A 13,592-nucleotide genomic window follows, 5' to 3' on the forward strand; every position below is an offset into this window, starting at 1 on the left:
GTCCAACCCCTTACTAAAAAGTATAAGGAAACAACTTATTGTTATTTCGATACCGAATGTATAGTAGATAATTCCCTTCATACTCCAATACTTCTAGTTTCTGCTATGCAAATTGAGGAAAATGTTTACGATTATAACATTTTTAGAGGACTAGATTGCGTAGACAAATTTATGCAATACCTAACCCAAGTAGATGAAAAAATTGTTTTTACTAGAGACAACAAAAGACGTATAGTAACCAAACCTAGGTTTGAAAATGTTACTATTGTTGCTCATAACATGAGAGCCTATGACGGGTTTTTCATTTTACAATGATTAATCCATAATTATGGAAAAATAGAAATTATATTCGATGGAGCAAAACTGCTAGCAATGTTTGTTAAAAACCAAAATTTAAAATTTATATGTAGTTTTTCCTTTCTGGCTATACCATTAAGGGCTTTTTCGGAGACATTTCAGTTGGGTTCAACGTGCAAGCAGTTTTTCCCATATATCTTTTTAAACAAAAACAATTTAGATTATTATGGAAAAATTCCCGATAAATCTTATTTTCAGCCAGAGTTTATGAAAAAGATGATAACATAGCTTTTGAAAAGTGGTATAGTGAAAAGTCAAAACAACCCGTTTATAATGCCATGTTAGAGTTACAAGAATATTGCGTGGCTGATGTCCAAGTCCTTCAGAAGGGTGTAGACTGTTTTCGTAACCATTTCAAAACAGTAGCGGGTTTAGACCCAATGAATTGCGGTGCGATAACCATAGCTGGAGCTTGTACTTCGGTGTATCTTCACACATACTTACAGAAGAATACCCTTGGTGTCGTTCCAAACCCTGGATTCCGTGGTTTAGGTAACCAGAGCAAGAAAGCCATAAAATGGATGGCATGGGTAAGTAAGGAAAGAAAGGTCGAGATTCAAACTGTAATGTCAGCATCAGGAGAAAAGAAAATTGGACCATATGCAGTTGATGGTTATTGTGGTGACCCGGAAATAATAATTGGGCTGTTTATATCACGCGTGTAAAAAGTGTTACAAAGGAAGTGAGTGGAATAGCGTAGTTAAGGAAACCAATAAAGTTATTTACGAAAAAGGACTTGATAGAATACAATACATTAAAGAGCTTCATCCTAGGGCTGAGATCATTACTATGTGGGAATGTGATTACGATAAACTGATGGCTGAAAATTCAGATTTTAGGGAATTTTGTAATTCAGTCGAAGTATGTGACCCTATCTTATCAAGATCAGCGCTTTATGGAGGACGATGCGAACCCCTAAAGTTATACTATAAAGCAGATCCGAGTAAAAATGAACGTATTTTATATTTTGACATTATGTCTTTATACCCTAGTCAAAATAAATATGGTATTTACCCGAAGCATTTCCCTGAGGTGATTCAATTCAATTTTGATTATCGGAAAGACGCTTATTTTGGAATCATGTCGACGACATTGTTACCCCCATATGGTCTGTACATTCCTGTATTACCCTACAGACATAATGGGCGATTGTATTTTCCTTTATGTAAATCTTGTGTTATCGAAGAAAATACTGAACTTTGCAGTCATAGCGATGGTGAAAGGTCAATTTCGGGCGTGTGGTGTACCCCAGAAATTTATAAAGCTATGGAAATGGGTTAAAAACTTTTAAAAATATCAGAAGTGCATCATTATAAAGAAACTTTCAAATATGAAAAAGGTGTAAGCGACGGACTTTTCGGTGGTTACGTAAATAAATTTTTAAATATTAAGCAGGCCAACTCGGGGTTCCCCTCCTCAGTTAAAACCTTCGAAGAAAAGAGAGAATATTTAGATTCAATTTATGAGACTGAAGGAATCAAAATCGAAATGGATGAGGTAACTAAAAATCCTGCTATGAGAGCAATCTCAAAAATTTGTTTGAACTCACTATGGGGAAAATTTCGATTAAATACTAACAAACCAAAGTCTATCATAATAGATCATTATAAAGATCTAATTGGCATTTTAGTAGACGACACAAAAGAACTTATAGATTTAAGGCCCCAAAACGAAGAGCTATGTTTGTTAACGTATAGTTTTAAGGACGAGTTTCAACCCACATATTATAAGGGGAACCCATATGTTGCCAGCTTTGTTTCATGTTATGGTAGATTAACTCTTTATGAAACACTTGCAAAGTTGAATGAGCGTGTACTTTATATGTATACTGATAGCGTAATCTTTGTTGCAAAAGAGGGGGACTACATCCCCCCACCGGTATTAACTTGGGGGTTGGGTAAACGAACTGGGAGAGGAATCAATTTTAGAATTTGTTTGCAATGCTCCAAAAAGTTACGCCCTGAAAACTACAGACAACAAAACTATCGTGAAAGTAAAGGGCATAAGTCTTCAAAATCGAATAAATGAAAATATTGTAAATTTTGACTCCATATTTGAAAGTATTCATAATCAATCAAAAAGAATTTAAGTAGCCGTTCCTTTTAATGTACGTAGAGATAAATATACGGCAACAAAAATAAATAAAAAATTCAAAAAATTTCAAGAACTATATTCGCCTCTTCATTCTAAACGTAAAACCAGAAAAGATAAAAAACTGTTGTACCCACTACACTATGGAAAAAAAAATTTAAATAAACGTTTTTTATTGATTGCAATATTTATTTTGATGTTTCAACAAATGATTACATAAAAACTATAGAACCAAAGCTTCATTATACATTAAATCATTTGGTTTATATAAATCTTGAATAATAACGTTTAGATTATAACCGTAACAGGCATTAACTAGATAAAAAATACAATGTAAACCGCATGTTAAAGATAATGGATATTGAACAGGTACAGGGTTTATAAACCATTCTTTAGCGTAGACATAAAGATCGTTAAGATTATAATAAGAGGGATCATTTCCATAAGAATCAAAAAAGTTCCCTACATTATTATTTACATATATAGCTAACCAATGAAGTCCTGGACTCGATGAAGGTTCCGTATTTAGACAAAAGCAATATTTATCTTGCTTTGGCGGCAATGGTTTTTGGTCGAAAGCAAATACACCGAGGAAAAAAGGTCTTGTTACAGGTTCACACGTTAAAATTTCGATTATTTCCACCGTATTCATTATCCCGATGGGTTATAAATCACGGTACGTTCTTTAGAAATGATAATTTCAGATTCGAACTCGGCGTACACTATTACAGTTACGTTATGGGCTAGCGGAGATTTGAACTTCATAGATATTCTTAGGCTTCCCTGTTTGTTTCTTGACAAATTTTCAGCGCCCGCTTGTTCTTCCGGTATAAGATCGAACGCGTACAGAGCGTTACCCTCTTTAAATTCTTCGAAGGTAATACAGTTTCCTTTATTACTTTTGAACAAATCCAAGGCCGTATAGTTTGAGAGGTACTCTCTGGAATACTCGTAAACGGCATAGTGGGGTGTAAACGGAGGATTGGGATATGTTTGATTTCCAATTGTTAGTGCCAAGTAGCTTAAATTAAAATGATTGAACTCAAAGCTGTTCAAATCTAGGGCTCCATTAAAGGCTGTTGTTCTAACTAAGCCGATAACTACGCGTGATGGTTGTCTTTCCATATAGACATTTTCTCGTATAATGTCAGTGGAACCGCTACTGATGGGAAAGTATTTTAAAACTGTTCTGTTTATTGGATAAATTACATTGTGCTTTTCGTGTACCATCGCCTGAGCTAACATAATCTCATTATTTATTTTAATCTTTTTTATAAATAATGTAACATCGTCAATTTTAATTTTAAATTTAGGATTAAGTGCTGCTGTAGATATAATTGCAAATTCATTAACTGACTTTATGAAGCGAAACCGTACATCAATATTATTAATGAGAAATCGACTCATTCGACATACATCCAAATGTAAATCACCCAACATATCAATGCGTTTCGATAGGGCAGCCCGATCTCTTCGTTTCAGCATTCCATTCTTGTCGTTGTTTGACGCGGGTAAAAACATTTTACTAGCGTCCACAGGGTCATCTTTGTAATACATTTTTGAAGAAAGATAAGACTTTTTGGCACTTGTACCATAGTTTAAATGTGTTTCAAAAAATGCCAAATATGGGTAGGCATTCGTTGGTGTATTAACTTGCGTATCTCCAAAAAATAAATTTGTAGGACCAACGTCCTTGTCTTGGGAAGTTAAAGAAGATCCATCCTCCTTAACTAGTTTGACTCGAACTTGCAATAAGGTTTTAGACAAATCCATAAAGACGTCTTTAGATCCAGGGATAAAAAATTCAATTGGTCCATCATCAGAAAGCGAAGCCAAAGCTTTATACATAGCATAATCACTATTTTCTATGTTGTAATTTGTTGGTGGCTCCGCGAACAAATCCAGTTCAGACATCATTCCTTCAACCATTGTTATTTTGATCGCTTTTTAGGCTTCAGCTTTCTGCGAAGTCCTTGGCCCGTTTGTTGTTTAGCCAAGTGTTGGCTAGCCTTTTGTAGTAAATTTGATCCTGCTTCGCTCAAATTTGATTTCAATGATTCTCTTAGGTTTCTTCCTGCTACGAGATCCCCTGCTATTCTCGAACCCGTTCTGAGAGCTTCCCTACCTAATACTTTACCTGCTGGTCAAAATATCGGTGTAATATATCTAATTAAACTTTTGAAGATGCTTCCGAGTCCGTTTCTTCTTTGAAATACAGGCCCCCGGAAGTGATTAAGACCATTTCCGGTTTGTCTTAAGTAGTAGTTTAGATATATGTTACTTCGTGACATGCTTGAGAATGAAATGAAGTTTTATGACGGACTTGTTTAATTTAAACATAATATTTTCTCCGAAATCTGTCCTCATATCAATTTCGATCATTTCAAATGATGGACATCTTAAAGGGTAATAATCAATGTTTTGAAACCTATGTACAGCTAAGCTAGAAGATTTATCATTTATTATTGGTATAACCTTCAGAAGAGGGGCATAAACGTGACCAACCACTTGTGGTAGAATTAAATTTGTATAAATATACAAACTAGCCGTACCCTTGTCTATATCGGCTACACTTTTTCAGTTTCATCCATAAGGGGTCTATCCATTTGGTCCATATGAAACCCTAATAGTCTACCTAGACCAGACTGATTTTTGTTAAAACACAAATAATAGTTATTTTCACATTTTACGTTTACTTTTCCGTCGGGATTAAGCTTAATTACAAAATTACTACTGTGTTCTCGAGGAATTGCGTGGCGCATTGCTTCAATAACATTTTCAATATGGTTATACTGGCCGGGTTGAATTTGCAGAGTAATTTCCCTTGGATTCGTTGGGCCTTTTCTTTTTCTTATATGTAAAAAATTATTGGAACTATTTAGTTCTAAAGGATCGTCTTTCTTTCTTTTAATCAGTTCTTCGGGAAAAGTGTATCTCTCTTTGATCCAATCCATGAAGGGTAAGCCCAAGATTTTACCCATTTCTTCCGGTATTTGAACTTCATATCCATTTTTAACTCTCAGAGCGCAAAAAGCCTTCTCATTGTCATCACTGTAGGTGATAAACATATAAACCGACCGTCGTATTTCGGGGGGTATGGCATTATTAATAGATTTAATTAAACTCTTATAAACATCGTATTCGTCTCCACGCAAGTTTCCCGCGACAAGTTGTATCTTATACTGGTCCCAGCTGTTTTCAGTATAGTCATGTACTCCAGCATTGAAATATAAATACTCGCCGGATACATTATCCCAAGCCTGGGGTAAAAATGCTTCGGCAAGCCCCACATGCCAATTACCAACTAAGTTTAAAGGAGCTGGTAACTGAACTTTAAAATGAGATTGCGTGTTATCCGGAAAGACATTCATAGAAGCCGAACTTACGAGTGTAACATAAAATGAATCGTTCGACATGGTTAACTAGATTAAAATGAACATTTATTTATTTGCCAATAGACATATATCAGTAGACCACTTTTTGAAGTTCGTATTCGTAAAAGGCACCTCTTATTTCTTCGTCGTTGTAATCTTTAACTACGTAACAAACTGGATTTCTGTAAAGAACTTTTGATACGGTAAATATTTCCCTCGTCCAATAGCCTTTATATCCCTTTTCGAAAAGAGGTTTACTCTTTGACAGTCTGACAAAATCACCAATTTTTAACTTTGGGGGTTTAGCAGGTTTTTGATTGCCATACAAACGCTGCCATACTAAATGTTCATTTTCGATATTCACATCTTTTGGAGCGAAACCAATACTTGAATGCGTACTAGAGTTATAGGCCTTCATGATTTTTGGCAAACTACCAATATAATTATATTTTTTGGTTCTTGTAAATAGTTTGAATATTTTATCCTTGAACGTTCTGTTAAATCTTTCAATAACACCGCACTTTATCCTTCCAACACTTGTATAGAGTTGAATACCCTCTTTCTTCAAATATTCTTTAAACAATTTTGATAGAAATTCACTGCCTTGGTCAACATTAATACGCAAAGGCTTTCTCTCTTTGATCGCTTTCTGAAATGCGCTTAAAACTTCTCTACTAGTTTTATTCTTTAAAGGAAAACTCCAGGCATATTTTGAGAATACGTCTATTATAGTCAAAATGTATTGAAAACCTTTGTTATGCTTTTTGATACGTCGTAGATCAATTAGATCGCATTGAAATACTTCATCAGCTGTTGTAGCATAAGTTTGATTTCGAGGGAAGTTTATTCTCCTTGGTTTATGAATAGTGTATGTGGGTTGAGACTGAAGCCAAGTCTCAATTTTTTTCTTTGAAATACTTTTTACTCCTTGTTTCAATTTATTTGCGCTTCCGTAACTAAGAGGGTTTTCATAATCGTAATATACTCGGCTTAATTTTGATTCCATTGTTATTGCTAAGCTTAAATTCTATTACCCTATTCCTTTATTTAGAATTGATTTCACTATAACAATACAACTGTATTCATACGCTATAAGTTATCACCATAAGTCTATGATACTCTCTATAAGTATGGGTCTATAGAATATATGCCAAAAGCATTAATCACCTACGTAGATAGTAAGAATTTAACAATAGAATTTTTCCTGGAATTGAATAGCACGAAACTAGCGCCGCGCGCGGAGTTAAAATGGGGGAAGGAACTCGCGGCGCGCGCGGGGAACCCCGCGGGGGTGAGGCTCAGAGGGGAAGGAACTCGCGCGCGGGGATCTCGCGAAGATTCACCGCGGCGGCGGGGGCGGCGAACAATTCAAACCATTGAAATATGCTAGTTTTAGTTCCCACGCTCCTAATGTATACCTCTACCGTGGTACGAAATGTAGCCCTATACTACTTAAGATGTTGATTATCTGTCATTACTTTGAGCCACGCCTTATCATAACCACACCCAGTTACAGCACGTAAATGAAAGAAGTGTTCTCTTAACCTTTTTAATTCAAAGGACTTGTCGTGGCGGAGGGGGCCCGAGTTCGGTGTGACGGTTCGGGAGTTCCTTGGGTTCACCCCGTTCCTTGTCCCATTCCGTAAAGGTTTTGCTGGGTCGCTTCACCCCGCCCAGGTGTTGCCATGGCTCGCCTCCGCTATTGGCAATCCTCTAGGGGTCGCGGATACACTATATGTTTGGGCCGTATGGCACTGTTGTGCTTGGAGAGAACTCCCCTGTCCCCTCGAGTCTTCTGCTGCCTTAATCCTTCCCTGTCACCGACCACCTCCTGACTGGGCTCGCCGCTTCTCTCACCTGCTCAAGTGGCGTTTGTCGGGCCCACTGGCCGATCTCGTGTGCCATGACAGCGGTTCCGCAGGTTCAATTTGTAATATGATGGGGAGGGGCGCTGATAAGGCCCCCAGCTATATGTAGCGCCTAATCAAGGGTTGTGACATGCAATTATTATGAAAAATCTTCAGGATGACGATGAATATGTATGAAATGCTAGAGATCTGTCTAAATTCTAAACTTAAACAACAGTAGAATGTATAAACCCATATTAAATCATATTCTCTAATCAACATGTTGAGAATAACAGCTTAGAATAACTTTTCTTTCTTTCAGAATTTAGGGCTATGATTTTCATGTGGCCATTTTTAAAGATGGCGTCGATAATTTCGACTTTGAGATATCCATTTTTTGTTGTTTATTACGTTAATGAAAATCATCTATTCAAAAAAGGAATTTCAAAAAGATTTATATTTTTGAAATATATTTAGCATTTCCAGCAGTCATTTTCGAAGATGGCGCCCAAACTATCAGTAGCACGTCTTCAATATTCAAGTATGATGTTTAGACGGTCTTCAACATAATTATTGCCAATTTTCATAATTTTTGAACCATATACTGTATCTATATGACATTGATGGCTGCCATTTTCCAACATGGCGGCCAAACTATCTGATTAATGGCTTCAATATTTTACTATGAGGTTCACAAAGCTCTGATTGTAATACCTGTCAATTTTCATAATTTTCCAACAACATGGTGAAATATACTGCACCTAGCATTAACGGCGGCCATTTTCCAATATGGCGGCCAAACTATTGAACACAGAGCTATAAAACTTTGCCATGATGTTCAAGTGTTTACAATAATAATGCTTACCAATTTTCATATTTTTTGAAGAAGAACGTGGAATACATTGTAGCTGGCATTCCCGGCGGCCATTTTCCAAGATGGCGGCGAAAGCTCGCGCTCTACAGCAGGGGACTTTTAGTATATTTTTTGTTGGGTCAAAAACAACACATGTACCAATTTTCATCTTTATGTTCAAATGTTCTAGGTCAAACCCTAAAAGTCCTGGGCTATAGGCCGTCTAATTGAGATGCATTTTTATTGTACATAAAAGTTGATAAAACTAGACATTTCCTTAGAGATGAGTACGGGCCCGGATTAAATCGGGATTTTTCAATCCAACCCGACCCATATCGGGTTGGGTGAGAAAATTACTTAAAATGTTTTGCTGGTCGGGTCGGGTAGGGTTATCATATCGTCTACAAGGGTAGACATTTTTATTATCTTCAATAGGGCAGGGTCGGGCCCGGGTAGGCTTTTTTTGATCTTCATTAAGGCAGGGTCTGATAAAGATTTTTCTAAATGCGCCGTCCGACCCAACAATTTAGCGTTGCGAAAAATTCAACTCAGTCTCGCGAGTTTCGGGTGGGGCAGTGGGAGGAGGGCGCGTCAAACTAACGAACAATGTATGGGAATTGACCATTTCGATGAAATAAAGAGGTAAAGACATGTGGGTCAAACGTTTCCTTCCATCTCACTTTATGGTGCCTGCGCTGTACTCTATTATTATATTTTTCGAAAAATCCACTGGATATTTCATCGTGGTTTAAACCGGTTTAATCCAGGTGGATAAAACCGGACTGGATACCAGCGTGCCAACCCTGGGTATGGCAGCCAAGAAAACCCAAAACTTCAAAACAACTTGGAAATGATGGAATGATTTGAAAAAGAAACCACCTTCGAAGGGGGTAGATATATAGTAAAATTTCCATGGAAAACAGATAAGAGCATTTTACCAAATAACTTCGCCCTAGCAATGAAAAGATTTAAGCCTTTATTAAAAAATTCCAGAACGATCCCGTTTTCTTTGAAAAATACAAAACAGTTATAGAAGAACAGCTTAGATTAGGCATAGTCGAAGAGGTAGAATTTGAAAACAACCCTATTGAAAAAAAAGGTATAAACTATTTACCACATCAAGGCGTGGTGAATGAACAAAGAGCCACGACTAAACTTAGGGTTGTACTCGATGGCTCAGCTCACGAGCAGGGTAGACCGTCCCTAAATAATTGTTTGGAAACCGGACCCAACCTTAATCCTGACCTGCTACTCCTCCTCCTAAGGTTTAGAATAGGAAAAATAGCGCTAGTGGCCGATATAGAAAAGGCCTTTTTGCAGGTGAAATTGGAAGAGGGTGAAAGAGATAGTGTGAGGTTCTTATGGGTAAAAATAGTAGATGGGAAGTTAGTGCCCCATCAGTTTCGGGTATTAAGAATGACACGTGTCCCATTTGGGGTCTCTTCCAGCCCATATTTACTAGCTGCGACTATAAAAACACACCTGAAATCCTACCAACAAAGTAACCCCATGGTTTTTGAAATACTAAATAGAGACCTATACTACGACGACCTTGTGACGTCAGTAAATTGTATTAAACATGCTATAGAAGTAGTTGAAGTTAGTAAAAATATATTAAAAGATGCTGGGATGGTTTTAAGAAAATGGAAAACCAATTCTAAGGAATTAAAAGGATATTTGGGAATTAATGACGAAGAATCGGGACTTAAACAACTCGTTGAGAAAAATATCATGCAAGAACAAGAGAAAGTACTAGGGATAAATTGGAACACTAATAAAGATACTTTCACTTATGACCTTTCAAATGTATTAGAATACCTAAGCAAAGTTAAGAAAACTAAGAGGTGTCTTTTGTCAGCCTTAGCTCAGATTTTTGACCCATTGTGAGTGTTAGGCCCCTACACCATCAGGGCTAAAATGTTATTTCAAGAAACTTGGGTATTAGCGGAAAATCAAAACCAAAAATTAGATTGGAACGATGAGCTAACTGAAAAGATGGGAAAGGTGTTTGAAAGGTGGTGTCTCGAAATGACAGAATTATCTAAATTAGAAATACCTAGATTCTATTTAAACGAATTAGAGGGAAAAATAGAAAAACAAGAATTGCACTGTTTTATGGATGCAAGTATGAAGGCTTTTGAAGCTGTTATCTACCTTAGAACAGAAACTACAGAAGGAAAGGTACAAACAAGCTTAATAACGGGGAAAACTAGAGTAGCCCCCTTAAAAAATAAATTAACTATCACAAAGTTGGAATTAACTGGTTGTTTAATTGGCGCACGATTAGTTAATTACGTATAAGGCGTATTTCAAAACCCTGACATAGAGGTAACCTATTGGACTGATTCAGCTGTAGCTTTAGGTTGGATTAAATCCAACGCAACTGAATGGAAACCATTCGTTTCGAATAGGGTGAATGATATATAAAGCATTACAAACAAAATTCAATGGAAACATTGCCCCGAAAATTCAACCCAGCAGACATACCTACCAGGGGTTTAAAAGCCTTAGAATTAATAAATAATAAATTATGGTGGGAAGATCCCTCCTGGTTAAGAAAACCTTCTTTAGAATGGCCAAAAGGTAATCCTAGCATAGCAGGATGCGATTCCCAAATTGATAGCGAAAGGAAGAAATTTGTAATGGTGGTTGAGCCTTTAACCATTTTGGGTATACAAAATATAATAGACCTAAAAAACCACAGTTCATTAACTAAAGTGATCAGAGTTACCGCATACCTCCTTAGATTTGTAAAGGGTTGTTGCAAAATCCCCACTGAGAAGGGTACCTTAACTTCCGAGGAACTAGACAATGCAGAGAAAAAATGGGTGAAGGACATTCAATCTGAAGATTTCTACCTAGAAATTCAAAAGCTAAAACAAGGAGATACAATCTCAAATAGTTCAAAATTAAAATCATTAGATCCAATAGTAGATGAGGAGGATATTTTAAGGGTAGGCGGTAGGCTAGGGGAATCTAGTTTAAGTTACAATCAAAAACATCCGATTATTTTGAGCAAAACGCAGCGTTTGTCCACTCTTCTGATAAGAAGGAGTCATATGAGGATGCTACATTCAGGCATAACCAGTACGATAACCGATTTAAGAGAAATTTACTGGATAATATCGGGTCTCTTGAAAAAATGCTTTGTTTGCAATAAATTTAACGCGCGTGCCGGAAAAGTGCAAAGCGCACCACTGCCTAAATGAAGAATAATAGAAATACCCCCGTTCGAGACAATCGGCCTTGATTTCGCAGGTCCGTTACTAATAAAAACTGAAAAGAGGAAGATAATGAAAAAGGTGTACATATTGTTAATAGCATGCGCAGTTACTCGAGCCGTTCATCTCGAACTTGTTGAATCAATGAGCACCGCGAACTTCTTGTTGGCTATGACTCGTTTTATGTCTCGACGAGGAATACCAAAATTAATATTTAGTGACAACGCTAAAAGTTTCAAACGCGCTGAAGCCGATTACAAAGAAATTTGGCAAAATTTAAATGACCGCGAAATTAGAGATTTCTATGGAAATGACGGAATCACGTGGCGATACATAGCGGATCGCGCTAGTTGGTGGGGCGGAATGTATGAAAGACTAGTTGGAGTAGTCAAGAAGTCGCTGAAAAAGGTTCTAGGAACCGCAGCATTAAACTTCACCGAAATAGAAACTGTTTTAACACAAACAGAAGCCGTGGTCAACTCAAGACCAATCACTTTCATTTAAAATGAACCAAATGAGCCCAGTCCATTAACCCCTGCACATCTCTTAATCGCTTTACCTAACCGAAGGGTAAAGGAATCGGAGAACTTCAACATCACCAGGAAGGAACAAATGGTTCGCTGGAGTTATCGCCAAAAAATTATGAACATGTTATGGAAACGATGGCGAACCGAATATTCAATGCAACTAAGATCAGCTCATCACTTGGATAACATAGTAAAAATGGACTCCATTTTTAAAGTAGGAGATGTCGTCATGGTACACGATGACAAACTACCTAGACAAATGTGGATCATAGGTGTAGTGACGCAAACCCAACCCGGACGAGATGGTCGTGTACGTTCGTGCATGTTAATATTAGCTAACGGGAATGTAATAAGGCGCCCTGTTCAACTTCTAAACCTTTTAGAGTTACCAGAACCTTGATATATTTAAACAATTCTGTAACTACTTAACTTGTATTATCCTTTTTAACATTGTATCTATAACTAATTAATCTTAAATGCTCTGTAAATTACTACGCATTTGCGGGGGAGTGTCAAATCTTTAGAAAGAGTTTTTTTAGTATAAATAAAAATTGGTAAATTTCCTAGCGAAAGGGAGTCGAACTTGAAAAACCCAAAAGCAAAAATACGAGGACCCCTCTACCTCTTTTTGACCCCCCCCCCTCGCTATCCCTCTCGGACCCGAAATCTTTAGCAAGAGTTTTTTTAGTATAAATAAAAATTGGTAAATTTCCTAGCGAAAGGGAGTCGAACTTGAAAAACCCAAAAGCAAAAATACGAGGACCCCTCTACCTATTTTTGACCCCCCCTCGCTATCCCTCTCGGACCCCCAAAAATAAGAGAGACTCTCTCTCAACCCTTTTTGGTATAAAAATATTCACAACCAAAAGAGATCTCGAGAGGTCAGGTCTACGCAAAATGAGCAATTTAAACTTAAAGAAAAGAAACTAATGAGTAAATGTAAATTCGCGAAACTGGAATATTGATTAATAAAAACAAATTAAACAAAACTGGAATATTGATTAATAAAAACAAATTAAACAAAACTAAATATTTTTGAGTAAACCGAGTCGAAATCAACCTGAACATTCGACAGGTGAAAAGCATTTGTAGCTCAGTTTTCAGCATTGCTTCACTTATGTCATTTTTCAATTTTGAAGCCCAAGAGAGTGCGTTTACTACTATCGTTTCTAGTTCCATACTTTCCATCGCAACTTCTAGAGACCCCAAAGCGAAATTAAAAGTGTTATGAAACATTCGATCGTAGTTATCTAAGTCCACTATTCTTTGTTTTGGTTTCGCTATTTTGATTTTAGATTCAGATAGTGTTTTATTTGGTTTTG

General features: G+C 36.9%; 1 protein-coding gene across 1 annotated transcript; it reads left to right on the forward strand.

Moving 5' to 3' along the window:
- The first annotated feature begins 635 nt into the window (after positions 1-635).
- Positions 636-12,247, forward strand: LOC149665081 (uncharacterized). Its single transcript, XM_089842064.1, has 8 exons — positions 636-978; positions 1,037-1,312; positions 1,421-1,479; positions 9,516-9,907; positions 9,971-10,366; positions 10,433-10,647; positions 11,064-11,609; positions 11,781-12,247. Exons 1-8 carry the CDS (start codon positions 636-638, stop codon positions 12,245-12,247), a joined length of 2,694 nt encoding a protein of 897 aa, XP_089698190.1.
- The last annotated feature ends 1,345 nt before the right edge of the window (positions 12,248-13,592 follow it).

Source organism: Phalangium opilio, unplaced genomic scaffold (assembly GCF_054372755.1).
Source record: "Phalangium opilio isolate 3A_F unplaced genomic scaffold, DU_Popi_V2 ptg000061l_1, whole genome shotgun sequence".
Taxonomy (NCBI): domain Eukaryota; kingdom Metazoa; phylum Arthropoda; class Arachnida; order Opiliones; family Phalangiidae; genus Phalangium; species Phalangium opilio.

What these genes read in the sequence shown, in the direction of transcription:
- LOC149665081 (XM_089842064.1), top strand. Translation starts at nt 636, where the DNA reads ATGTTAGAGTTACAAGAATATTGCGTGGCTGATGTCCAAGTCCTTCAG. An exon ending in AGATCCGAGTAAAAATGAAC is followed by an intron (nt 1,313 to 1,420) that starts GTATTTTATATT and finishes ATTATCGGAAAG; the next exon opens with ACGCTTATTTTGGAATCATG. An exon ending in GCACTGTTTTATGGATGCAA is followed by an intron (nt 10,648 to 11,063) that starts GTATGAAGGCTT and finishes TATGGTGGGAAG; the next exon opens with ATCCCTCCTGGTTAAGAAAA.